Source organism: Gobio gobio (assembly GCF_949357685.1).
Source record: "Gobio gobio genome assembly, chromosome: 21".
NCBI lineage: Eukaryota > Metazoa > Chordata > Actinopteri > Cypriniformes > Gobionidae > Gobio > Gobio gobio.
The window spans coordinates 5,356,561-5,383,449 of NC_137117.1; the positions used below are offsets into that span (position 1 = coordinate 5,356,561).

The 26,889-nt window shown below is 39.0% G+C and overlaps 1 protein-coding gene across 4 annotated transcripts; it reads right to left on the reverse strand.

Moving 5' to 3' along the window:
* Positions 1-230: 230 nt before the first annotated feature.
* On the reverse strand, positions 231-25,751 carry LOC307117723 (complement factor I-like). Of its 4 annotated transcripts, none has more exons than XM_079802749.1 (13): positions 25,703-25,751; positions 17,635-17,739; positions 15,402-15,804; positions 14,018-14,165; positions 13,746-13,930; positions 8,702-8,806; positions 8,395-8,496; positions 8,228-8,287; positions 6,936-7,072; positions 2,107-2,210; positions 1,457-1,737; positions 1,029-1,130; positions 231-886 (listed from the first exon to the last, which is right to left on the reverse strand). In XM_079802749.1, exons 2-13 carry the CDS (start codon positions 17,683-17,685, stop codon positions 669-671), a joined length of 1,896 nt encoding a protein of 631 aa, XP_079658875.1. In that variant the 5' UTR covers positions 17,686-17,739; positions 25,703-25,751; the 3' UTR covers positions 231-668. The 4 variants fall into 4 exon arrangements, with proteins under 4 accessions (XP_079658875.1, XP_079658874.1, XP_079658873.1 ...); XM_079802747.1 differs by having other exon boundaries at positions 286-886; positions 14,018-14,168; XM_079802748.1 differs by lacking the exon at positions 25,703-25,751 and having other exon boundaries at positions 17,635-18,041.
* Positions 25,752-26,889: the final 1,138 nt, after the last annotated feature.

Genomic DNA, 26,889 nt, shown 5'->3' on the forward strand with positions numbered 1-26,889 from the left:
ATTGTATAAAACAAAATTGTATAGTTCCATAAGGACATGAAGGTGAGTAATGAGTTTTTATTATTGAGAGAACAAATAGGTTGAAGATGAGATTAATATAACTATATAAAATAATATTATAATATTGTAAAATGCATTGTGGCCATCTGGTGTTCAAACAGATAAACAGCGGCTATCAAACTATGCCCGGATGTGCAACTGAATCTTTATAAACTTTTTATTTTATTTTTATAGAATTCTCAAAGTTTGAAATATGTAGAAACAATAAATGACTACACAACTTGTATAAGTGTATCAGTGTATAAGGTTTTTTTTTAATTTTATTTCATATTCCAAGCAGTTCCAAGCAGTAGCTCTTTCTATGTGATTACAGGATATACATAAACACGTTTGCATTGGCAAGAAAAAATTACAGAATCAGTTTTATCAACTCTAAACAACGTTTATACGTGGTTTAAAATCTAATTTGGAAATTCACATCAGAAATGCAACATTAAATTTAATTTCTCATAAACACCACAAGCTATGAAACGCATGGAAACAAAAGAATAGACGGGAATACGTTTTAAATTGCTTGATAAATGTATAATCATCTTTTTTTTTTATGGCAACAACAAACTAAAGTTCAAAAGCACATACAGTAAGATCAATCTGCAAATGTTAACCAGTTACTGGTTAAATTTGGTTACAGCCGGCCAGCCTGTGTGGCTGCGGATCCAGTCGAAATAATGTGCTACTTTAGTGTAGACGCCAGGATAATTGGGTTCGCCGCATTTATCACCCCAGCTCACTATTCCCCACACGTACGACAGGCCAGAAGCATCTTTACACACCAGCGGCCCTCCGGAGTCGCCCTGACACGAGTCCACCTTCCCCTCCAGGTCACCTGACACAGAGCACAACCAATGAGAGCACAGGAACGGGTGAACAAAGAGTCACTAAGCGCATGGTTCTGTTACGTTACTTAAACAAAGGCTTAAACATTAATTACAGAAGTACATACCTATAGTACACACTCACACACGTACCTGCACACTCCATTCCAGGGAGGAAACGGTCCTTGTAATTATTCTTGCAGTCGCCGATAATTGTCACATTTGCCCATTTTAGAGTCCCTACTGACTTTCCCGCTTCAAACAAACAGACAATAAAACCCAGACTGTAACCCCACCAGAGTAAAATAACTCAAACTAAAACCAATAACTATATCAGCGTCCACACCAGCGAACGATATCGTTCTGTTTATTATAAGCATGAGCTGCAGTTTTGTTGTCTTTCACTTTAAAAACTATAGCTCATTAAAGCAGGATAGATTCTGATTGGCTGTCAATGTTTTTATTGTTCGTCAACTAGGGGGAAAAAGGGATTTGAGCGATATCGTTATAGTTGTGGTGTGGACTCTGATATTCTTTTATATTTGGAACAATTTGTGTAATATGGCAGTTTAGAGCCGTACCTCTGTCGCGGCCCCAGCCGGAGATGGTGCAGGTGTCGTTGGGCTGGAACTGTTGGGTGGACCAGGGCACGCAGACGGCTCGGACCGCGGGGTTGTCCAGCATGCACTTGTCCGAAAGATTAAGCTCCTGTAACTGCACCAAAGCAATGTCGTTGGCGTAGGTTTGTGGGTTATATTCATGATGGATGATGATGTTCTTCACTGGGATGCTGTCGGTTGTCAACTGCCTAGAATGCTTCTTCCAGAGAGAGAACTTGATTCGGTAGGACTTTGGTTTGGGCCTAGAGACACGCAAATGCACAACTGCTTTGCTGCATTCGAAAATTGCATACTTCTCTACTATATTATAGGTGAAAAACAGTATGTGACAAAAGAAGCATGTCTGAATTCACAGTACTAGTAAGCAAAAAGTAGCCAGATGACCTACAGAGAACGCAACTGATGCTGGTAGGTCACATGATAATGTAAAACATAGCGAATGTCCAGATTACATTCATTCTACTCACATTAAAGCTATATAGAATGTACTCACAAAGTAATTACTTATTCAAAATAAGTACCTACTCAAGAGAGTACGCAATTTCAGACGCAGTCTTTCTCAGTAGCTGTTCTGTACAGGTTTGATCAAAACGTGTGCCGATGGCTTGTACCTGACGCAGTGGGCGGCGGTCAAAACCCAGCAGCCACCCAGATACACCCCTCCACAGTGGATCGAGTCTTCCTCCTGTATGGCCACCTGCCACTGTATCTGAGTCTGCAGGGGTAAAGGTCACAAACACAGATCAGACCAAAACAAAGAGGCATTTCATTATGTACTGCCTAGTGAAATTTATAAAGTTAACTAGTTAACTGAGGTTTGGGAGCAGGGCCACACCTCAACCAATCACGAAAACTTCTTAAATCGGGCCAAAGTTCACTCTCTTTGGATTCAGAGATACAGAATAACTCGATTCAGATCTGTTTGATTTAATTCCACCCTATCGAGGATCATTCCGATCACAGTCATAGTTCCCAACACTTGCATTCCCTTCTGCACATTCCTCAGCCCTGCAAGCATTCTCGTCCAAAATCATCTCAAGGAAACTCTCCAACTCCGACTCATTCCCAGGCTCCCTCTTCTCCACCTTAAGACCATTGAACCCGAGATTACCTTACTCATAGTAGACGCGAAATCTGGCTTTTTTCGTTCTCCTCACCAGCCGCCTCCCCAACACTCAATTCCTGATAACTCTCCTCGCAACTCCTGCGGCTGCCACATGTCTACCAGATCCGAGGACAACATCAGGAACGGGACCATTCAACGGTCTACATTGCTTCTGGCAACTCGCCTTCACCCTTGACGTCACAAGACATTCTCCTCCACAACAGCTCCCCCTAGCCGCATCCAAGCTGTATGATTGCACTCGCTCCATCTGATCTGCTCTAATAATTTCATCATTCTTTTCTTCTCTGTACTCTCAACTTGCTTAGAAACCCTACTCACATACATCCTTTCATCCCATCAACCATTCCTTTACCCCTGTTTTAGCCGTTCACAGCAATAGGACTCTTGTTTACTCTATTTCTCAAACAGTCAAACAAATAGTAATACACTAAAAATGTAAAATATACAATCTACTCGACTTTTCACATGACTCACGCATTTGTATGAATGAAAGTCAATGGAATGAAAAGTATAGTGTGACCGCCCCTTAACTCTTCAGTCCAGATATCTTATCCAGTGCCCCAAGGAATTCAACCTTATGCGGGCCAATCTGGACTACTTCAACCTCCAGTTCTATTTTCAATCTTCCCACAGCATTCCAAGCATTATCAGTATCATCCCAGCTCCAGACTTCTCCATGCAATATGCTACCAATGACCATGTCATCAAACTCATTTGCCTGGTAGGCCAAAGCATCACTAGAACCTTCAATGTCTTGCCTATCCACCCAGATTTCTAGCTCTTCTTTGAAGTCCTCTGGAAAGTCACCTACTATTTTTGCCGTACACCTTACCTTCAGTTGCAGAAGCAACCCTTCTTTGACTACGACTACTTCAAACCCTTCTTCGACTTCGACTTGACTTCAAGAGATCTTTGACTCCCTTTCAGAAGCACTGTGCTGGATTCTCTTCAACAATCACAGACTCCCTTATGTCCTCCATCTTCTCTATGAATTCTAATCTTCACACCTCCATCAGTACCACCACAGTCAGGGCTTTCCAGTATCAGAGAAGAAAAAAACTCTGGGCCCTGCACCTCCATTGAGTTTTTCAGGCATCACACTTGACTCAATTTCCTTCCAAGCGTCTCTGCTCCCCAAAAAATCCACCATATCACTCAACTTCCTATAGAATCACTATATTGCCAAAAGTTTTGGGACGCCTGCCTTTAAATGCACATGAACTTTAATTTAACAATGCAGTCAGGCAAGTCCCGTTCTGCGGCAACCTCCAACACCAGACTCGTCCATGGTATTGTCAGACAGAGAAGCGTAATTGGTCACTCAGAGAACACGTCTCCACTGCTCTAGAGTCCAGTGGTGGCACGCTTTACCCCACTGCATCCCACGCTTTGCATTGCACTTGGTGATGTAAGGCTTGGATGAGCTGCTCGGCCATGGAAACCCATTCCATGAAGCTCTCTACGCACTGTTCTTGAGCTCATCTGAAGGCCACAGAAGTTTGGAGGTCTGGAGTTCTTGACTCTGCAGAAAGTTGGCGACTTCTGCGCACTGTGACCCTCAGCATTAGGAGGGGTGTCCCAATACTTTTGGCAATATAGTGTAAGTGCACAAGCAACTCTTCTTGGCCACCTCAATTAATTAATCCCTCAAGGGAAATCCTTCTTGTCCAACCTTTTATCGAAAGCAGCAGCCATCCCCTCGGATGTCACGTTAGATGACACAAGCATAATGGAAAACAATTTCAACTTCTCATCTTGGAATGGCATTTAATTTTTTCTACAATAACTACATTACTCATCCCGATGACATTAAATTATACACTGATGCAGCATCCTCCAGAGGCTTCAGTGATTAGGGTTAGGTTATTATGGTGGGCGCCGGTTGGCCTCTGAAAGGCCTACAAAGTTCAGTTCTCTCAACTCACAGTCAGGCACGGTCCCTTCAGTACTTTACGAAATATACTCCATAATCATAGCCACCAACCTTTGAGGACATGAATGGTCTAAAAAATCTGAATCTTGGCTCCGTAATCGGACATTCATCCAGTTTTTGTCAACCAACTTCAACTAACCCAGCAGATCCGAAATATCTCTAATGCTTCCCAAGAAGCCTTTCCTAATTGCCTTGCCCTGAGCACTCTTTCAGCTTAACCGGCTGGAACTGTTTCATAGGTTTTCATGCCACCACAAACGCCTTCCACTAACTTAGCCTCTGCGTCCTCTCTCTACGCTCAGGCTATTTAAACCCTACCATCGACTGAACCTTAGAGTCCATGTTCCTGGTTGCCTTTTTCGGCTTCCTATGATGTTCAGAATTTGCCCCGACTTCATCCACATCCAATCCGCCTAGCCAGACCTGATATGGACCTGAAGGGCCACTGTCCTGCAGAGTTTAGCTCAAACCCTGATCAAACTCACCTACCTGCAACTTTTCTTCGAACTGTGATTATTTTGTTTAGATGTGTTTGATCAGGGTTGTAACTAAACTCTGATGTGCAATGGCCCTCCAGGACTGGTTCTGAGGAACCCTGCTCCAGACAAAGTCATATTCACTCTTTGGAGAAGCAAAATAGACCAATTTGGAGCATCATCCCCTATTTACATCTTCCGTTTAAACTCCTTCCACAGCCGATTGAAACCTAATTTTGAATACGTTCACTCCAGGTATGTTGCCCGAGCATCTCCCAAAGATCCACTCTTTCTTACGGAAACCGAAAAACTGGCCACAAGATTCTAGTTCAACAAGCACTTCTATCAAATTCTATCAAATCCATTAATGTTCGCATTTTCAAGAAAAATTTTTTTTAAAACTAGACGTTTTAAACCTTCAGGGAGCATTGGAAAACAATGGGAACATTAGCAAATTAATGTTCAAACATTCGTTAAGCATTTTCAGAACACAGAACGAGACGGTTAAAGATGTCTTGTCGCACAGACAACCGAATTGATTTTTTATCATTGTGTACACATTTGTTTAAAAGTTGTGTAAATGTGAGTTTCGTATAATAGTCTCCTTTAAATGTTTTAAAAACGTTAGTCTTGTTTATGTGAACATCAGGGAACATTACATTTTGTAAACATTATGGAGTTTTATTAACATTCTGGAACATGCTAAAATGTTTCAGAAAGAAAAAAAACATTCCATGAACAATGTATAAATCATGTTTTTGTGCTTATGTTTTGATAATTCTGAACAAACATTCTATTATCATTACTACAAGAACATTTGTTTATAACTTTGAGAGAACATTGCCAGAACGTTAGCTAAAGTTCTGAGAACATTACCTGGGTCAATATGTGTTCAGCTGTAAAAAAAAAACATTTTGAAACCTATTGAAACAGTCTGTTTTGGTGCAAAGTGACACAAATCTGTCATCTTTATTTGTGGATAGTTACGAGTTTGCATATTATATAAAACTCTCCTCAAGTATAATCAGAAGTGTGTATGCTTTATCAACTGGATTCCCTCATCCTTCCCTTTGACCCAAAACTCATTTCAACTTTTCCTTTCATTGTCGTGGTCCAAGATCCTAGGACTTTTGTCGCACTTGAACCATGAAGGTTTGAGGAGTTTTGTGGTTTAAATTTTAAAAAGGAACAAATCCTTCCCTCGCAGGTCAATTTGACCACCTTGGGAATTAATGGAATGTGTCAGTACACATAGAAAACCCTAAGAATGCTCAAACTTTACCAAAAAAATATTTTATAATGTCAACATGTGTATCTGAATTCATACTGAAGAGATAAACGTGTGAACTGACTTTTTAGAACAGCTCATCCACTCCATATATAGAGCTATAAGGCCATCTAGTGGCAAGAATCATGAAATATTATCTTATATTATTATTTTTCCACAAGAGGTCGGCAGAGACGCCCAATGTGAGATATTCTGAGCTGAATAAACAGGGTTATGCATGAAATTGTGAGTTATTTAGAATTTAAGTTGAAAGGATGTGAAGAATGTGCTTAAATTATTATGTATTAATTATTTATTGATACAAATCTAGCAATTTAAAGGTAAATTAAAAAATTGCATTAAAAATAGAAAATATATAATCAAAATGAAATGAAATATGCTTTCTGGACAAAACAAAGTATAATTTTAGGGCTTCGGGTCATTTTGACCCATGAGGGAAGGATTTGTTACAAGGTGCGAGGGAGTGATAAGGTTTAAAAGTTTTGTTCTTTGGCAATCTGGAGTCTTGCACCTATTTTTAAAGGAAGAGATTGGCCGGAAGTCAGAAACCACAATATACAGCATATCATCATACTGCCCAGCCCTGGTGTTTCTGAAGTTGTTTTTTCAAGACTGACCGGTAAGGTCTCTTCCCCTCCTACTAAGCGTTTCCTGCGTGTATGTGTCGCATCTTCCTCTTTTTTGTACGCATAGTCCATATTGGGAATCCCACACTTCAGCTGGCTCTCTGTAGACGAACGTATTCTTCTGATCTCTGGAACAATGAGACATAGCAGATGTGCACAACATTTAACATTTTCCCAGCTAACAAAAAACATGTTCTAAGAATGTTTTGCTAACATACCCATTAAGTTACAAAACATTATTTCTGAATATTCCCTGGACATTCAAAATGTTATTAAAAAAAAAATCTCTCTTGGTAATGCTAACATTACAGCTGCAGTCCGTAACTTTTTTTCATAAAAAATTATCCAAAATCCATGACTGAGCAAGTACATAACCAGCCAGTGTTCAAAGCTATCTCCTTAGCCTGATGCACAGCGGTAAGCTTGTAATAATGTTTTCTAATTTGAGTGGTCTGGTCGGTTTCAGTGGGAAATATGAGTTTGCCGCCATTCGTCTTTGCGACATTAGGTCACGTCCTTATGCATAAAGAAAGTCCTGGCTAGTAGGCTATTGCATGTGTGGATGCTGCAGGTGGTGGATCTTTTGTAGCCTCTTCTTACTGCAGCTGGAAACTTGACATTTTGATGCCGACTTGTAATCCAGAAAGTTCAAAACTACAATCATCTTTGACAACTGGTGCGTTGATAGACAACTACACATTTACATTTATTCATTTAGCAGACGCTTTTATCCAAAGCGACTTACAACTGAGGAATACAGGAAGCAATCCGTCATGAAGAGGCGAAAAAACACAAAAAGTGCCTGAAATACTAAGTTTTATGCATTACCCAGTGTAGCACAAGCTAGAGTAGAGAGGAAATAGAGGACTTTCAGTGTTGTTACTACGAGCCTCGAAACATTAGATTCATGTGCCGATGCACAACCCACGTAAAGTAGTTAAAGAAGAACCCACATAACTGCAATTTCAGGTTTCAAACAGAGATGGCGACAAAGAGGCAAAACTTACGGACAGCAGCTTTAAGGGAAGATTCTTCAAACATTATGGGAACGTTACTTTTTAATGTTCTCTAAACAGTAGTTTGAAGTAGTACGATTTTAAAAATGTTAGATGAACGTCCAACTAAAACTTTTCAAGATCAATGAATAATGTATAAATAATGTTTTTGTGCTTACGTTTTGAGAACATTATTAAAGAATGTTCCCTGTTAGCTGGCTGACCAGATCAAGAAGGGTCTCTCCTAGAGGTTTTTTGTTTGCTGAAGTGTCAAGAGTTTGTTCTCACCTGACATTGGATCGGAAAACCAATCTTCCGTTTTATTCTTCTTTGCTGATTTTCTGTTTTCTGAGACACAATGAAAATAACAGACAATTATTCTGTAACAAAAACAAGTATGACTGACTGAACCTACTTACAATTACAATGAACATTGTAATGATGAGTTCACTGACCATCCAGTTCATCTTCTCCTCCCAGACAGTCCCTGATTCCGTCTCCGACGGCGTGTTGGGGAATACAGACGTCCGACTTACAGTGGAAAGCTTTTTCACATCCTTCACACAACAGAAACAGTAACATTAAGATGGGTTTTTAATACTGTGTTTTAAGGCAATGCATAAGTTGTTTACAATTACAAATGTAATGCGTTTCATCAAAAAATGAAAAGTACTTTATTTACAAACAGCAAACAGACGGAATTGTGGAAAACAGGAAGAAGAATGATGATGTCACAGACAGAGGCAGGAAGTAGAGACTCACCTGTGCAGCACATCTCATCACTGTTGTCTCCACAGTCATCAATACCATTACAGGGTTTTCCATGGATTAAACACTTCCCATTTGCACAGACGAACTTACATGTGCCTACACAGAAAAAAAAACATCAGTGTGTGTCAGAAGGGTCAGCATATTACAACCCAACATGAATTTACCTTAAATGTTACCTTTTGTTTTATCACGGTCAATCATGCAGTAACATGGTTGCACAGAAGTTAATGCTCACCTTTTCAATAAATAAAAAAAACTCTGCTGGAGATGCATATTAAGTCACTTTTATGTTAGATACCATGAAACCTTGTTTCTGCCTCGGAATTAAAAAAAGTAAAAAGGTAATTGTGATTTTTTTAAAAAATTGCAATTCCGAGTATATAACTCACAAATGGGAAAGAAATTGTGAGAGATAAACATTGCAATTGCGAGAGAAACGTAGAAGGAAGAGCACGTGCAAACGTACTTCAAGTTTTGCGTTGAGAAACCGAGTCCCCTTTCAATCAGTCATGATTGACTTTATGTGGGCTGTTAGCACCAAGCAGAGGTCCAAAGAGGGTACAAGGTGAGAGCGAGGAGAACTAGTATGTGCTTGCCTAGTAGCAGCGATTTTAAGTGGCTCAGCGCAAGCCGTACTGCTAGCAACTCGAGTCATGGTCCCTGTCGGCTGTGGTCCCAGCCAAGAACTGCCACCTTGTGAGATAGGAGCATCGAAAAAGTATGATTTGTCGACATCTCACATACGATGCTGGGCTGGGAAGCGATACGGGCTGGGACCATACAAGCGGGGTCAAAGGGATCACAGATGTACCCACAGTGGAACAGTGACCTGACCCGGAAGGCATTGTGTCCCGGAGTGGGGTCTGAAGGTGATGATACATGGGGCAACTTTTTTGAGCAATGTTGCTGGGCAATGTTACAAAGCAATGTTGCTTGGCCACTTTCCCATTGGGAATGGGCAACAAATTTCTATCTGGATACTTTAGATCTGTCATGGGCCCTGTGTCTTACCTGGTTGCCCGTTGACGGCAACATTGCCTAGTAATATTGCTCAAAAAGTTGCCCTGTGTATCATCACCATTAGTGTGAGGTGAAACACTTACATGGCTCCATGGTTGGGCAGGGGGTGCATGAGAAGGCATTGCATCCTCAAACCGCACCCCACTGCCTGTTGGCAATAGGAGAGGGGGATGAAAGTGGCAAGGCATAGTCTTGAAATTTGACTCAACAAATGAGTCTCTGCCCAGCACATGTCGACATCTCGCACCCCTACAAGCTGTCTCAAAGGTGCTGGACGAGAGCTGTGGATGACCCCCGAACCCACTGACCGTTTTCAATATTCGTTATACACTTCAATATTGGCACTAATATGTTTCCATCATGCCAAAGTTCTTCGTGCACATCCGGGAAGAAAGGCATGGGACAGGACAAGGTGATTTACGTCCCGCACTGCAGACCCGCGGATGTGCTTTTACCCACAAGCGGCGGCTGGTCAACAGCAGAGGGGACTCAAGATTTCAGGAGAAATAAGAGTCGGGAGAAAGAAGTGTCGGAGGAGGATAGGAATGACTGAACCCAGAAATGCACGGACATCTTTTAGTGTCACACCCGCGCTTGCTCTTTTAGGGAAATAAGCTGAAGATGGTCGAAGATGGTCGCAGCACAACTAACAGGAACTATAACAACAGCCAGCAGTGTGAAAAGGCTCTTTTAGAAGCTGAAGAAACAGCAGGAAATTCACTTTTAGATAACTCCGTCACATCAACACCAAATGAAGAGCTTCTCTCAACTCGTAGCATACTCGTTTGATGATTGCAGAGCAAAACAACAACCGCTCGGCTCCGAAGTGAAAGCTTGAAGTGCGATTGCACGCGCTCTTCCTTATATGGGGTGCACGATGCTATGTGCAATGGCTCATTTAGTTTATACTCAAAGGTAATTGGTCTCTCAGACAGAGATCCCAATTCATCAGTTATTCTGACGTAACGTTGAACCTCGGTTCCCTTTCGATTCTGTTCACTTGAATTGCATCAGTTTTTGCTGACGCTATGGAGGAAACTCTGTTTCTCCGAATACTGAAGCCCTGATTGGATTACATCTGTGCACCTGCACAGACAAATGGCATTTGACCCTGTAAAAACAGGCGGGGCCAAATGCCTATATAAGTCTGTGCTGGATGCCATATGCTCTCTGAGACATGGTACCCTAATCTGGCAGGACCCTTCAGGGGCAAAAGACTAGTTTTAAATGGACAAAATCCGTACTTGAAGAGTAGGGACGTCTAGGTTATAAAATCTGGAAAAGGTGGACAGTGAGAACCAGTCGGCTGACGCACAGATGTCACCAATGGACACCCCACTTAGCCACACTCAGGAGGAGGACATTCTTTTGGTGAAGTGGGCCTTCACTCCGATTGGACACTGCAAGCCCACGGAACAATAGGCCAATGCTTTTGCATCCATTATACAATGAGTCTCTGCTTCATGACTGATGTAACCCCTCCTGTTCGAACCACCCCACTCCAAGCGGGACTCGAACCCGGGTCTGTCGGCATGAGAGTCGGACGCTCTAACAAGGAGGCTAAAGGCTGCAACCCCTAGGGTCAGTCGCTAGAGCATCTCTTGAGATCAGAGGAGTGAGCAACTACTAGCAACTACTAGCTGGCCTCCGTTACACTCACCCCCCTAAACCTCACTCCCAACCGGGTCATGGCACCAATGCAACCCCTCCTGTCTGAACCACCCCACTCCAAGCGGGACTCGAACCCGGGTCCGTCGGCATGAGAGTCGGACACTCTAACAAGGAGGCTAAAGGTTGCAACCCCTAGCATCAGTCACTAGAGCGTCTCTTGAGATCAGAGGAGTGAGATTTTACTCGTACAGCAAATACAAGCTGGCCTCCGTTACACTGGCAGCCCTTTGGAACAGTCTCCGAAGCACACAAACAGCTGCTCTGATTGTTCGACCTGGCAAGAGAGCTCGATATATATACTCTGAGGGCCCGGATCAGGCAGAGTAGATATAACGAGATGACTGCTCATCCTCAGAAGCAGGAAGAGCAGAAAGCATCATAACCTGAGCTTTGAGAGTACCTTAGGTACGTTACCTTGCCTTGGTTTAAGGAAGACTTTACTGTTATTGAGTCCAAAATCAAGACAATATGCATCGACTGAGAGCGCCTGCAGGTCGCCGACTCGCTTGACTGATGTAGTGTTAATTTCGTCAGACGAGACGAGACTAAATATGTTCGTTAACGACCTTTTTTTCCATGACGAAGACGAGACGATGACGAGACCGCACCAATGTCCAAAAACACTGACTAAGACTAAATTAACATGCATTATTGTTGACGAAAAAGGACGAAACTAAAATGTTTTGCATAAAATAAAAACTAAGATAAAATCTCTCTTCCTTTTCGTCTACAATTGTCTCTACTTTTTCATCATGAGATGAATATTCAGCTGTTCAAAATATTCAGAAAGAGTTCCCGCTGTAGCTCGAGTAGGCTACAGGTCTCTCTCATACTCCTCCTGTCATCTCGCGGCCGCGCGCGTGTGGTCACGTGGTTCCCGGAGCGCTCAACACTTCTAGCGCTGTGTATGTGAATGGCTTAAGCCGCGTAAGTTACACAACAGCTTCACTATACTGGTGTTTGCAGCAATCTTTGGTAAACCGTACAGCATAGTGTGCGTCAGCCACATTTACAGTATCATTTTATTATGGAGAGTGGTAGAGATGCAACATTGTTAACATTAATATTAATGTTTTTCTTGTATTTAACCCTCAGGTATTCCTTACTAATTAAGTCACACTTATACTCATTGGTGGTCAAATGTGACCATACACCTTAACTATTTTAAAAATAAATAGCCTATATTTTAATTCAATAATATTTATTGAATATTTTGAGGAGATCTTTTGGTACTAAATACTATTTGTGCAATACTTATGGTCCATTAATGACCACTTAAAATATTTTTCTTCTAATATTTTTATTATTTATATTACAATTAGTGTGTTAATTAAGGTTAAAATAGAGAATTCCACTGCAAAGAGGTAAATTAGAGCCATTTTGTGGCTGGAAAAATACAAAAATTCACTTGTAATGCCATTACCCACTGGGTGCCTGTATGGCTCTTTAATAATACACATGTAGTCTAGTTGCTCAAAAAAGTATTGCAGATCATAACTGCTTACTTATTTGTGAAATTTTGAAATGTTAATAATAGTGAATAGTAAAGAATGCAAGCAAATATAATATAACCCCAAAAAAGTGTAAAAAAGGTATTGTTCCTTATATGTACAGTAGGCTATATACATATGAATTCATACTGAATCAAGATCGAAATCAATATTTGTGCCCATCGTCTCATGAGCTAATGCTGATTTTAGGCATCTATGCTGTAAATCCACCAGTTAGCTATGGTGTTGTTGCACATTATGCAGGTTATATATATTTTATGTAACTTATTTTGCCACAAAATATATTGAGTTTTCCTTTGACTAAAGCTAGACTAAAATGACTAGACTTTTGGTCGACTAAAACTGGACTAAGATACCTTGAGTTGTCTTTTGACTAAAACTAGACTAAAATGACGAGACTTTTAGTCGACTAAAACTTGACTAACAAAAAAGGTATGTGAATGACTAAATATGACTAAAACTAACAAGGACATTTGGCACAAGACTAAGACTAAGACTAAATTAAAAATAGGTGACAAAATTAACACTAGACTGATGCTAGTGCTAGCAGCAAGGCAGTTTTAGGCGAAATAAATGTGCTCTTATTAGGTGGCCGGATGTTCTCACAACCAAACACATGTGCCTCTAATTCTTCTCAAATGTATGGGACACCAAAGTCTTCATTTTCATTAAGCAAAATATCTTATTTTGTACGATTTCAAGGAAATGAAAATAATAAAAGATATCATATTTTGCATGATGCAAACAAAGAACACTTTTGTTCGAAATATTTGTGTGAAGTGCCAAAAGCACTCGCTCATTAAGAGGGATGTTTAATTGTCTTTAAAAATCACCTCTGGGTTCGTCATAACACTTTGCGACGGCCACTTTTGAGTCATTTGTGTTTTTCTCGGGTTTAGAGATGGTGCACTCCGCCAATGAGAGCTCAGATCCCATGCAGCGAACCCTCATACACTCCGTTGGCCAGTTAGAGCCAGTAAGAGACTTGTACTGGATTTTAGCCGCCCTCTCCGCTCCGCTGAGACACAGACAGAACAAGAAAAGCAGTCAGCACATGATGAGTCGAGAGGAAGGACGTCTTGTGTGTAGTGATGGGTGTGTTTACCTGGCGACATTCAGAGGGTTTCGGCAAACGACATTCGCTGCAGCCATATTCCAGCCCTTGTCACATACCAACAATTTTCCCATCTGTGTCTTTATCATGACCACTTTATCAGAGCCAGAGTCCTGCAGACTGACTTCCACCTTCTCTTCTGCTGGACACAAACACGGGCAAACAAACCGGTGAGCACTGTATAAATCACACACCAATTCATCCCACACTTTCATTGTGTTCCGGGTCAATTTGACCCGCAGCACATTTTTGTGAGATTGTGTGTTAAATGCTTTTCTAAAGAAACCAATGCACTGATCTGAAGAATCTAAAGAACTTTTCTTTAACTACTCAAAAGAATCATGAAGCAACTAAACAGTAAAAAGGGCTATTGATCCATTCTGTTCAGTTTCACATTCTGTTGTACACGGATGACGTTGCAAACGTGATAACAGGAAATGTATTCAGAACGTTCTCTCAAGGTTCTCTCAAAGTTATGAACAAACGTTCTTCCAGTAACGTTAAAAGAGCGTTCGTTCAGAGTTATCTGGTCTTTAATAATGTTCTCAAAAAGCACAAAATGGTATTTTTACATCGTTCATGGAAGTTTTGAACGTTCAAAGAATCCAAGATGTTCATGCGTTTCTTTCTTCAGTCGAAAAGAAATTACGTTTTTGAGGAAATAAATCCAGGATTTTTCTGCACATAATGGACTTCGATGGGAACCAACGGTTGAAGGTCCAAATCATTGCAGTTTCAGAGGAAGGGCTTCAGAGACTCTGATCCCAGACAAGGAATAGAGTCTGATCTAGACAAACCATCGCCACATTTACAACACAAATACACATTTATATACTTATAAACAACAAATGCTCGACTTCGGTGTTCTGCTTTTGTCTGACAATTTTAAAGTTGGAGGAGAACATGAGATGGAGTTTTTCGGCACTAGGACAGCACTTCCTCCTACGTCACACATGACCTTTCCGACATGATGGCGTCAAACGTCATGCAAAAGCAGAACACCAAACTCGAACATTCGTGGTTAAAAAGTATATAAATGTGTATTTGTGTTGTAAATGTGGCGATGGTTTGTCTAGATCAGACTCTATTCCTTGTCTGGAATCAGAGCCTCTGAAGCCCTTCCTCTGAAACTGCATTGATTTGGACCTTCAACCGTTGGTTCCCATTGAAGTCCATTATGTGCAGACAAATCCTGGAATGTTTTCCTCAAAAAACTGAAGAAAGAAAGACAAGACACATTATAAGGAAATTTTCATTTTGAAGTGAACTCATCCTTTAATTGGAACATTAGAAGAATGTTACTAGAACATATTTTTGTTAGCTGAGGGTTTTTTGTCTTGTTTCCATGCAGGTTAATCAAGGATTATGTCCTCACCTTCGCAGGTTCTGCTGATATGAGAGAAAAGGGGCCTGTTGGATCTGCAGGAGATGGCTTTGGCCTGACACATGGAGTAATAATTGGATCCTTCCAGCGTACACGCGTGGTACTCCTGCCGTGGACACTTGTACGGCATCTTACAGACACACTGTCCCGCGATACATCGCCTCCAAGGTGGACAGAACACTTTTGAGCAAGACAGCCGTGTGTACTTCTGTTCCAGACATTGGGCCGGGCCCAAGAATGACTCTTTTTCCTCTGACGTTGAATTCTTGTTTGGATCTGACTCTGAACTTGTGTTTTTCTCTACGATTGGACCCGGTTTGTCCAAGTTTGGATTTTGCTCTTGTTCGTTGATTGGGTTTTGGGTTGTATAGGGTGCTGTTTTTTCATCCAGAATCTAATAAGATAAAATTAAACTTTAATTAAATGTCAAATGTACATCAATATATTAACTATAGAAGCTTGTTTCTGCCACAGAATAAAAAGGTAATTGCAACATTTCTAACCTTCCCAGACAGCAACATAGTGTCTGCCCAGATCCGGGCCACATCTGGTACATGTGGATTCAACACGTATCACATATTGCAATTTTGACTTATTTTTCCTCAGAATTGTGAAACAAAATGCCAGAATTTTGAGAAACATTTTATTCTGTGGCAGAAACAAGCTTCCATAATTGACAATTATGTAGTTGAATTAATCATAATAATAGTAATGTGCCATCTGAACATCTGAATGAAGTTAAGACTATAAATTATTTAATTCATATTAATTATAGAAAGAAATTAACATAGCAGAAAGAGTAAAAACAACGTGAGATTCATTTGTCTCACTGTGAAAAAAATTATATGATCAATAAGTTATGACAACATATGTTTTTACATTGCTTTAACTCATAAAAATAAGGTAAAGGGTTGGTGATTTACTCATCCTAGGTGTGTATGACACATTCTTTTCAGACAAACACAATCAGAGTTATATTAGAAAGTGTCCTGGCTCTTCCAAACTTTATAATGGCTATATAAAAGTGCATCTATCCATCATAAAAGTGCATGGATGCACAAGTGATGGATGTATGCACTTTTATGATGGATGGATGCACAAGTGATGGATGTATGCACTTTTATGATGGATGGATGCACAAGTGATGGATGTATGCACTTTTATGATGGATGGATGCACAAGTGATGGATGTATGCACTTTTATGATGGATAGATGCATTTTTATGATGGATAGATGCCCTTTTAAGATGGATAGATGCACTTTTATGATGATAGATGCATTTTTATGATGGATAGATGCACTTTTATGATGGATGGATGCACTTTTATGATGATAGATGCACTTTTATGATGATAGATGCACTTTTATGATGGATAGATGCACTATTATGGAAAACGAATAAGCCATTTACTGCCATTAAAAAGCTTGGAAGAGTCAGGACATTTATTAATATAACTCTGATTGTGAGTTTCATTTTTGGGTAAACTATCCTTTTAAGCAATTTTCAACTTTTTCATGTTATACAAGAAATAACTAATTTTTTAAATGTAATAAGTTGTATTAATAAAACATCCATGTTGATTGTAGTCAGGAATGTTTTACACTGATGCTAGTAGTTTGATAAACTGGTAAATCACATTTGAAACAAAAAGCAGTAGCAAAGAAAAAAGCAGATGAAGTATGAACGTAAGAAGGTGAGCTGAATTTCATCAGAAAGAGTTGCAAAATACAACATATTTAGCAACAATTGAGCTACGTTGATGCAACCGATGAATGTCTCCACCCTGAAACTAAGCTTTCCTATAGCTCAAACAGTAGAGCATGGCGCTAGCAACGCCAAGGTCATGGGTTCAATTCCCAGGGAAAGCAAGAATTGACAAAATGTAAAATGTGTACCTTGAATGCAATGTAAGTCGCTTTGGATAAAAGCGTCTGCCAAATGCATAAATGTAAATGTAAACTAAACTCTGATGCTGAAAGTTTTATTATAAATGTGAATAACACCAGCACATACTATTAAAACAGTTTTATTAATATAATAGTTCTATGATATAAAAACATTATTATAACGTATAGAGAGTAATTTCTGCTCTAGGGTTAGGGTTTGCAACGCCAAATTCATTTTCTGGAAGAATAATGACTGTTTTCACACTACAGAAGCAGCCTTGTCATGATTTTTGAACATGTATTTCACATGATGAGATGAGAGAAACAGAAACTCACGGCGGTCTGGAAGAGAAGACTCGTGAAGATAAGAAGAGCGAGGACCCTCATGACTCCTGCAGCTTTTCTCTGTTCTGCTCTTTGTCCCTCAGCTCAGCAGACGCACTTCCATCCCAGAGTCAGACGGACAAATCATTAACCGCTGTCAATACAAGCCCGACCGCAGACAGTGAAGGAGGAGAAACACCAGTGGGAGGAGAAACTGCCCGGAAAGCTTTATTGACACTAATGATGTGCAATGACGTGCAGATTTCATTATGCATTATTTCTGATCTCTATGTGAATATATAGTAAAGTGTCATTTATTCCTGTGATCAAAGCTGAATTTATCATCATTGCTCCAGTCTTCAGTGTCACATGACCCTTCGCTGATCAATCTGATATGAGGATCTGATGCTTGTTTTGGTAACATCTTGGTATTTACAGTCACTGAATATCTTGTGTCGAATGAGGAACGTTCATCGATTACACAATGATGTTATTTGCACAGAAGTGTAACAGTATTTCTCAATATAAACCACTGGAAGTAACAGAGGCATGTGTTTTACAGCTTCATAATAACAAGCGCAGAATTCATCAGAAACCCGAGGTTCGGTAGGACAGTAAATAAACATGCATTGAGTTTGTTTAATTATTAACTTTCAATCAGAGTCTCAAACAAAACATAAACCTCTGGACTGAGCAGAAATCAAAGTACCATCAGACTTTCCGTAAAGCACTAAATATTTTGTGCATTTCTATAATAATTACATTTAATATATCTACTTTTTGACAACAGCTTCAGGTTTATTCCACAAATCTCTCATTCGTAAGCAATGGCAACGTCAAATTCTTACATTTTTTGGTATTAATGACCATGAATTGATTGGTGCAGATTGTTTTAAACATTAAAAAGTAAAACATCAGGAATAAAAAGTGCTTATGAACTGAAGACACTGGAGAGGAATCACCCTAAAAATACTGATATAGCCGGAAAGAGAAAAACTCTGAGCATTCCAGTCCTTCCCGAATGATCCCATCTGTCCAAACACAAGCACGATCGCAGGTCATCGAGCTGATCCCAGTAAACAGACACATGTAGAAATCTACAGCGTTTGATTACAACGACTGAGTGTAAATGTGAAGATATGTGCGCTCTAGCATGCAGGTTCCCAGATGACTAAATCAAGTTTGTTCAAGTCTGACTCTGAATTTGTGTTTTTCTCTAAGTTTGGATCCGGTTTGTTCAAGTCTGACTCTGAATTTGTGTTTCTCTCTAAATTTAGATCCGGTTTGTTCAAGTCTGACTCTGAATTTGTGTTTTTCTCTAAGTTTGGATCCGGTTTGTTCAAGTCTGACTCTGAATTTGTGTTTTTCTTTAAGTTTGGATCCGGTTTGTGGTTCAATTCTGACTCTGAATTTGTGTTTTTCTCTAAGTTTGGATCCGGTTTGTTCAAATCTGACTCTGAATTTGTGTTTTTCTCTAAGTTTGGATCCGGTTTGTGGTTCAAGTCTGACTCTGAATTTGTGTTTTTCTCTAAGTTTAGATCCGGTTTGTTCAAGTCTGACTCTGAATTTGTGTTTCTCTCTAAGTTTGGATCCGGTTTGTTCAAGTCTGACCTGAATTTGTGTTTTTCTCTAAGTTTAGAACCGGTTTGTTCAAGTCTGACTCTGAATTTGTGTTTTTCTCTAAGTTTAGATCCGGTTTGATCAAGTCTGACACTGAATTTGTGTTTTTCTCTAAGTTTAGAACCGGTTTGTTCAATTCTGACTCTGAATTTGTGTTTTTCTCTAAGTTTGGATCCGGTTTGTTCAAATCTGACTCTGAATTTGTGCTTTTCTCTAAGTTTGGATCCGGTTTGTGGTTCAAGTCTGACTCTGAATTTGTGTTTTTCTCTAAGTTTAGATCCGGTTTGTTCAAGTCTGACTCTGAATTTGTGTTTCTCTCTAAGTTTGGATCCGGTTTGTTCAAGTCTGACCTGAATTTGTGTTTTTCTCTAAGTTTAGAACCGGTTTGTTCAAGTCTGACTCTGAATTTGTGTTTTTCTCTAAGTTCAGATCCGGTTTGATCAAGTCTGACACTGAATTTGTGTTTTTCTCTAAGTTTAAAACCGGTTTGTTCAAGTCTGACTCTGAATTTGTGTTTTTCTCTAAGTTTAGATCCGGTTTGTTCAAGTCTGACTCTGGATTTGTGTTTTTGTCTAAGTTTGGATCCGGTTTGTTCAAGTCTGACACTGAATTTGTGTTTTTCTCTAAGTTTAGAACCGGTTTGTTCAAGTCTGACTCTGAATTTGTGTTTTTCTCTAAGTTTACATCCGGTTTGATCAAGTCTGACTCTGAATTTGTGTTTTTCTCTAAGTTTAGATCCGGCTTGTTCAAGTCTGACACTGAATTTGTGTTTTTCTCTAAGTTTGGATCCGGTTTGTTCAAGTCTGACACTGAATTTGTGTTTTTCTCTAAGTTTAGATCCGGTTTGTTCAAGTCTGACTCTGAATTTGTGTTTTTCTCTAAGTTTGGATCCGGTTTGATCAAGTGTGACTCTGAATTTGTGTTTTTCTCTAAGTTTGGATCCAGTTTGTTCAAGTCTGACACTGAATTTGTGTTTTTCTCTAAGTTTAGATCCGGTTTGTTCAAGTCTGACTCTGAATTTGTGTTTTTCTCTAAGTTTAGATCCGGTTTGTTCAAGTCTGACTCTGAATTTGTGTTTTTCTCTAAGTTTAGATCCGGTTTGTTCAAGTCTGACTCTGAATTTGTGTTTTTCTTTAAGTTTGGATCCGGTTTGTGGTTCAATTCTGACTCTGAATTTGTGTTTTTCTCTAAGTTTGGATCCGGTTTGTTCAAATCTGACTCTGAATTTGTGTTTTTCTCTAAGTTTGGATCCGGTTTGTGGTTCAAGTCTGACTCTGAATTTGTGTTTTTCTCTAAGTTTAGATCCGGTTTGTTCAAGTCTGACTCTGAATTTGTGTTTCTCTCTAAGTTTGGATCCGGTTTGTTCAAGTCTGACCTGAATTTGTGTTTTTCTCTAAGTTTAGAACCGGTTTGTTCAAGTCTGACTCTGAATTTGTGTTTTTCTCTAAGTTTAGATCCGGTTTGATCAAGTCTGACACTGAATTTGTGTTTTTCTCTAAGTTTAGAACCGGTTTGTTCAATTCTGACTCTGAATTTGTGTTTTTCTCTAAGTTTGGATCCGGTTTGTTCAAATCTGACTCTGAATTTGTGCTTTTCTCTAAGTTTGGATCCGGTTTGTGGTTCAAGTCTGACTCTGAATTTGTGTTTTTCTCTAAGTTTAGATCCGGTTTGTTCAAGTCTGACTCTGAATTTGTGTTTCTCTCTAAGTTTGGATCCGGTTTGTTCAAGTCTGACCTGAATTTGTGTTTTTCTCTAAGTTTAGAACCGGTTTGTTCAAGTCTGACTCTGAATTTGTGTTTTTCTCTAAGTTCAGATCCGGTTTGATCAAGTCTGACACTGAATTTGTGTTTTTCTCTAAGTTTAAAACCGGTTTGTTCAAGTCTGACTCTGAATTTGTGTTTTTCTCTAAGTTTAGATCCGGTTTGTTCAAGTCTGACTCTGGATTTGTGTTTTTGTCTAAGTTTGGATCCGGTTTGTTCAAGTCTGACACTGAATTTGTGTTTTTCTCTAAGTTTAGAACCGGTTTGTTCAAGTCTGACTCTGAATTTGTGTTTTTCTCTAAGTTTACATCCGGTTTGATCAAGTCTGACTCTGAATTTGTGTTTTTCTCTAAGTTTAGATCCGGCTTGTTCAAGTCTGACACTGAATTTGTGTTTTTCTCTAAGTTTAGATCCGGTTTGTTCAAGTCTGACTCTGAATTTGTGTTTCTCTCTAAGTTTGGATCCGGTTTGTTCAAGTCTGACCTGAATTTGTGTTTTTCTCTAAGTTTAGAACCGGTTTGTTCAAGTCTGACTCTGAATTTGTGTTTTTCTCTAAGTTTAGATCCGGTTTGATCAAGTCTGACACTGAATTTGTGTTTTTCTCTAAGTTTAGAACCGGTTTGTTCAATTCTGACTCTGAATTTGTGTTTTTCTCTAAGTTTGGATCCGGTTTGTTCAAATCTGACTCTGAATTTGTGCTTTTCTCTAAGTTTGGATCCGGTTTGTGGTTCAAGTCTGACTCTGAATTTGTGTTTTTCTCTAAGTTTAGATCCGGTTTGTTCAAGTCTGACTCTGAATTTGTGTTTCTCTCTAAGTTTGGATCCGGTTTGTTCAAGTCTGACCTGAATTTGTGTTTTTCTCTAAGTTTAGAACCGGTTTGTTCAAGTCTGACTCTGAATTTGTGTTTTTCTCTAAGTTTAGATCCGGTTTGATCAAGTCTGACACTGAATTTGTGTTTTTCTCTAAGTTTAAAACCGGTTTGTTCAAGTCTGACTCTGAATTTGTGTTTTTCTCTAAGTTTAGATCCGGTTTGTTCAAGTCTGACTCTGGATTTGTGTTTTTGTCTAAGTTTGGATCCGGTTTGTTCAAGTCTGACACTGAATTTGTGTTTTTCTCTAAGTTTAGAACCGGTTTGTTCAAGTCTGACTCTGAATTTGTGTTTTTCTCTAAGTTTACATCCGGTTTGATCAAGTCTGACTCTGAATTTGTGTTTTTCTCTAAGTTTAGATCCGGCTTGTTCAAGTCTGACACTGAATTTGTGTTTTTCTCTAAGTTTGGATCCGGTTTGTTCAAGTCTGACACTGAATTTGTGTTTTTCTCTAAGTTTAGATCCGGTTTGTTCAAGTCTGACTCTGAATTTGTGTTTTTCTCTAAGTTTGGATCCGGTTTGATCAAGTGTGACTCTGAATTTGTGTTTTTCTCTAAGTTTGGATCCAGTTTGTTCAAGTCTGACACTGAATTTGTGTTTTTCTCTAAGTTTAGATCCGGTTTGTTCAAGTCTGACTCTGAATTTGTGTTTTTCTCTAAGTTTAGATCCGGTTTGTTCAAGTCTGACTCTGAATTTGTGTTTTTCTCTAAGTTTAGATCCGGTTTGTTCAAGTCTGACTCTGAATTTGTGTTTTTCTTTAAGTTTAGAACCGGTTTGTTCAAGTCTGACTCTGAATTTGTGTTTTTCTCTAAGTTTGGATTCCGGTTTGTTCAAGTCTGACTCTGAATTTGTGTTTTTTTTCTAAGTTTGGATCCGGTTTGTTCAAGTCTGACTCTGAATTTGTGTTTTTCTCTAAGTTTGGATTCCGGTTTGTTCAAGTCTGACTCTGAATTTGTGTTTTTTTTCTAAGTTTGGATCCGGTTTGTTCAAGTCTGACTCTGAATTTGTGTTTTTCTCTAAGTTTGGATCCAGTTTGTCCTTTAACCTTACTCTGGTTTCCCCCCAAAACAGCATCTATGTTTTGATCTGAGTTTGAATCTGTTTTTTTGCACCAAATCTGCACCTGGATTTTGCTCTGGTTTTGTCAAAGGGATTTGGTGTTGGGTTTCATGGGTCGTTAACTTTAATTAAATGTCAAATGTACATCAATATATTGACTATGGAAGCTTGTTTCCGCCACAGAATAAAAAAAAAGGTAATTGCAACAGTTTTAAACATCCATTTTGATTGTAGTCAGGAATGTTTTTTACAGTGATGCTAAGTAGTTTGATAAACTGGTAAATCACATTTGAAACAAGCAGCTGTAGCAAAGAAAAAAGCAGATGAAGTATGAACATAAGAAGGTGAGCTGAATTTCATCAGAGAGAGTTGCAAAATACAACATATTTAGCAACAATTGAGCTACGTTGATGCAACAGATGAAGGTGTCCACCCTGAAACTAAACTCTGATGCTGAATTTTGTATTACAAATGTGAATCACACCAGCACATACTATTAAAACAGTTTTATTAATATAATATTTCTATGATATAAAAACATTTGCCTCAATATTATAATGTGAAGAGTGTCATTTCTGCTCTAGGGTTAGGGTTTGCAACACCAAATACATTTTTGTTTTTCTCTAAGTTTGGATCTGGTTTGTTCAAGTCTGACCTGAATTTGTGTTTTTCTCTAAGTTTAGAACCGGTTTGTTCAAGTCTGACTCTGAATTTGTGTTTTTCTCTAAGTTTAGATCCGGTTTGATCAAGTCTGACACTGAATTTGTGTTTTTCTCTAAGTTTAGAACCGGTTTGTTCAAGTCTGACTCTGAATTTGTGTTTTTCTCTAAGTTTAGATCCGGTTTGTTCAAGTCTGACTCTGGATTTGTGTTGTTGTCTAAGTTTGGATCCGGTTTGTTCAAGTCTGACACTGAATTTGTGTTTTTCTCTAAGTTTAGAACCGGTTTGTTCAAGTCTGACTCTGAATTTGTGTTTTTCTCTAAGTTTAGATCCGGTTTGATCAAGTCTGACTCTGAATTTGTGTTTTTCTCTAAGTTTAGAACCGGTTTGTTCAAGTCTGACACTGAATTTGTGTTTTTCTCTAAGTTTAGATCCGGTTTGTTCAAGTCTGACTCTGAATTTGTGTTTTTCTCTAAGTTTGGATCCAGTTTGTTCAAGTCTGACACTGAATTTGTGTTTTTCTCTAAGTTTAGATCCGGTTTGTTTAAGTCTGACTCTGAATTTGTGTTTTTCTCTAAGTTTGGATCCAGTTTGTTCAAGTCTGACACTGAATTTGTGTTTTTCTCTAAGTTTAGATCCGGTTTGTTTAAGTCTGACTCTGAATTTGTGTTTTTCTCTAAGTTTAGATCCGGTTTGTTCAAGTCTGACTCTGAATTTGTGTTTTTCTCTAAGTTTAGATCCGGTTTGTTCAAGTCTGACTCTGAATTTGTGTTTTTCTTTAAGTTTAGAACCGGTTTGTTCAAGTCTGACTCTGAATTTGTGTTTTTCTCTAAGTTTGGATTCCGGTTTGTTCAAGTCTGACTCTGAATTTGTGTTTTTCTCTAAGTTTGGATTCCGGTTTGTTCAAGTCTGACTCTGAATTTGTGTTTTTTTTCTAAGTTTGGATCCGGTTTGTTCAAGTCTGACTCTGAATTTGTGTTTTTCTCTAAGTTTGAATTCCGGTTTGTTCAAGTCTGACTCTGAATTTGTGTTTTTCTCTAAGTTTGGATTCCGGTTTGTTCAAGTCTGACTCTGAATTTGTGTTTTTCTCTAAGTTTGGATTCCGGTTTGTTCAAGTCTGACTCTGAATTTGTGTTTTTTTTCTAAGTTTGGATCCGGTTTGTTCAAGTCTGACTCTGAATTTGTGTTTTTTTTCTAAGTTTGGATCCGGTTTGTTCAAGTCTGACTCTGAATTTGTGTTTTTCTCTAAGTTTGAATTCCGGTTTGCTCAAGTCTGACTCTGAATTTGTGTTTTTTTTCTAAGTTTGGATCCGGTTTGTTCAAGTCTGACTCTGAATTTGTGTTTTTCTCTAAGTTTGGATCCAGTTTGTCCTTTAACCTTACTCTGGTTTCCCCCCAAAACAGCATCTATGTTTTGATCTGAGTTTGAATCTGTTTTTTTGCACCAAATCTGCACCTGGATTTTGCTCTGGTTTTGTCAAAGGGATTTGGTATTGGGTTTCATGGGTTGTAAACTTTAATTAAATGTCAAATGTACATCAATATATTGACTATGGAAGCTTGTTTCCGCCACAGAATAAAAAAAAAGGTAATTGCAATAGTTTTAAACATCCATTTTGATTGTAGTCAGGAATGTTTTTTACAGTGATGCTAGTAGTTTGATAAACTGGTAAATCACATTTGAAACAAACAGCTGTAGCAAAGAAAAAAGCAGATGAAGTATGAACATAAGAAGGTGAGCTGAATTTCATCAGAGAGAGTTGCAAAATACAACATATTTAGCAACAATTGAGCTACGTTGATGCAACAGATGAAGGTGTCCACCCTGAAACTAAACTCTGATGCTGAATTTTGTATTACAAATGTGAATCACACCAGCACATACTATTAAAACAGTTTTATTAATATAATATTTCTATGATATAAAAACATTTGATATTATAATGTGAAGAGTGTAATTTCTGCTCTAGGGTTAGGGTTTGCAACACCAAATACATTTTTGTGAAGAATAATGACTATTTTCACACAAGTTTCCAAGACATTACAGAAGCACCCTTGACATGATTTTTTTTATTTTATTTCATATGATGAGATGAAAGAAACAGAAACTCACGGCGGAAGAGAAGACACGTGAAGCTCAGACGCCCTTCCATCACAGAGTCAGACGGACAAATCATTAACCGCTGCAGGGCTGTACAGTGTAGCACGTGCTACACAAAAATCAGTGCGATGAAGCGGTAGCACGTGTGAGATACAGTTAGCATGTGAGACAGAGCTTATTGTGTGAAGTGAGATTTGTTTTGTGCTTGTGTGAGGTTAATCTAGGGCTGCACTGTTGACTGAAATTAAACCAAAAAGCGGAGCAGAGCACAGTTCACATGAAATATTGCTAATGTGAAAGAGGTCATGATGAGCTCTGTGCGCACTGGGGAACCGAACCTGAGACTACCTGGAGTTCAGATGCACTCAAACTGTGCTGCAATTCACGTGAATGTAAAAGCAACACGGACTTGGGTGCGCACTTGTTCCGAATAGTAACCTTTGCATTCGTTTTAGCCAATGACAATGTATAGTTCACATGTAAGGGATGCTAGTGAGGATTATTTACCTTGGATGCGAGCAGCTGTGTGCGATTATCATTCTCGTTTGTGTTCACAACTTAAGTTGTTCCTTCTCCTGCACTCCTTGTCTGGTTACCACTGTGTTAAGTTGTGTTGTGTTATTGCCTGTCTGTCTGTGTTTTATGATTAACCCTCTAGGACTCTTCTGCCATTTCTGACCTGAATTTTTTTAAATACATTTTTTTTTAAATCGTAGCTTCATCGGAATGGTACGAAACTTGGTGACTTTATTGGTACTTGGTATATGAACACACAAAACAATTGGGAACAGGATTTGAAAAGTCTTAGTGGACGTACAAAAAATAGTCACACTCAGGGTCAAAAATAACCCCCATAGGAAATGAATGGGAAATTCGCACAAATATGAAAATACAGAGTTTTTTTGTGCTGTAAGATTAAAAATGTATTAATGTTTGAAATAAATTGTGGTACAGTTTAAGGTAAAGATTGACTACATTCTAACATGATCAAGTTAATCAGCCCATGGGTTGGAGACATTAAGTCTTTTGTCTTTATGCACCTCCTGACCATTTAGCATAACAAGCTCAGAGCACAATATCGTTTGGCTGATTGGGATTAGGATTAGTGATACTCTGTCTGGGCGGTTTTTCCCAAAACCTGTATCTTCTCGGCCAGTTTCCTGTTCTCTTCATTGTAAGTAAAATGAGCACCATTTGTC

Bases quoted from the DNA above. Each gene is read 5' to 3' on its own strand.
- LOC307117723 (XM_079802747.1), bottom strand. From the start codon at position 17,685: ATGAGGGTCCTCGCTCTTCTTATCTTCACGAGTCTTCTCTTCCAGACC. The intron at 8,288-8,394 runs GTCAGTGAACTC...ATTGTGTCTCAG, and splicing joins AGGAGAAGATGAACTGGATG to AAAACAGAAAATCAGCAAAG. The intron at 2,211-6,935 runs GTCAGTCTTGAA...TTACCCCTGCAG, and splicing joins GAGGGGAAGAGACCTTACCG to ACTCAGATACAGTGGCAGGT.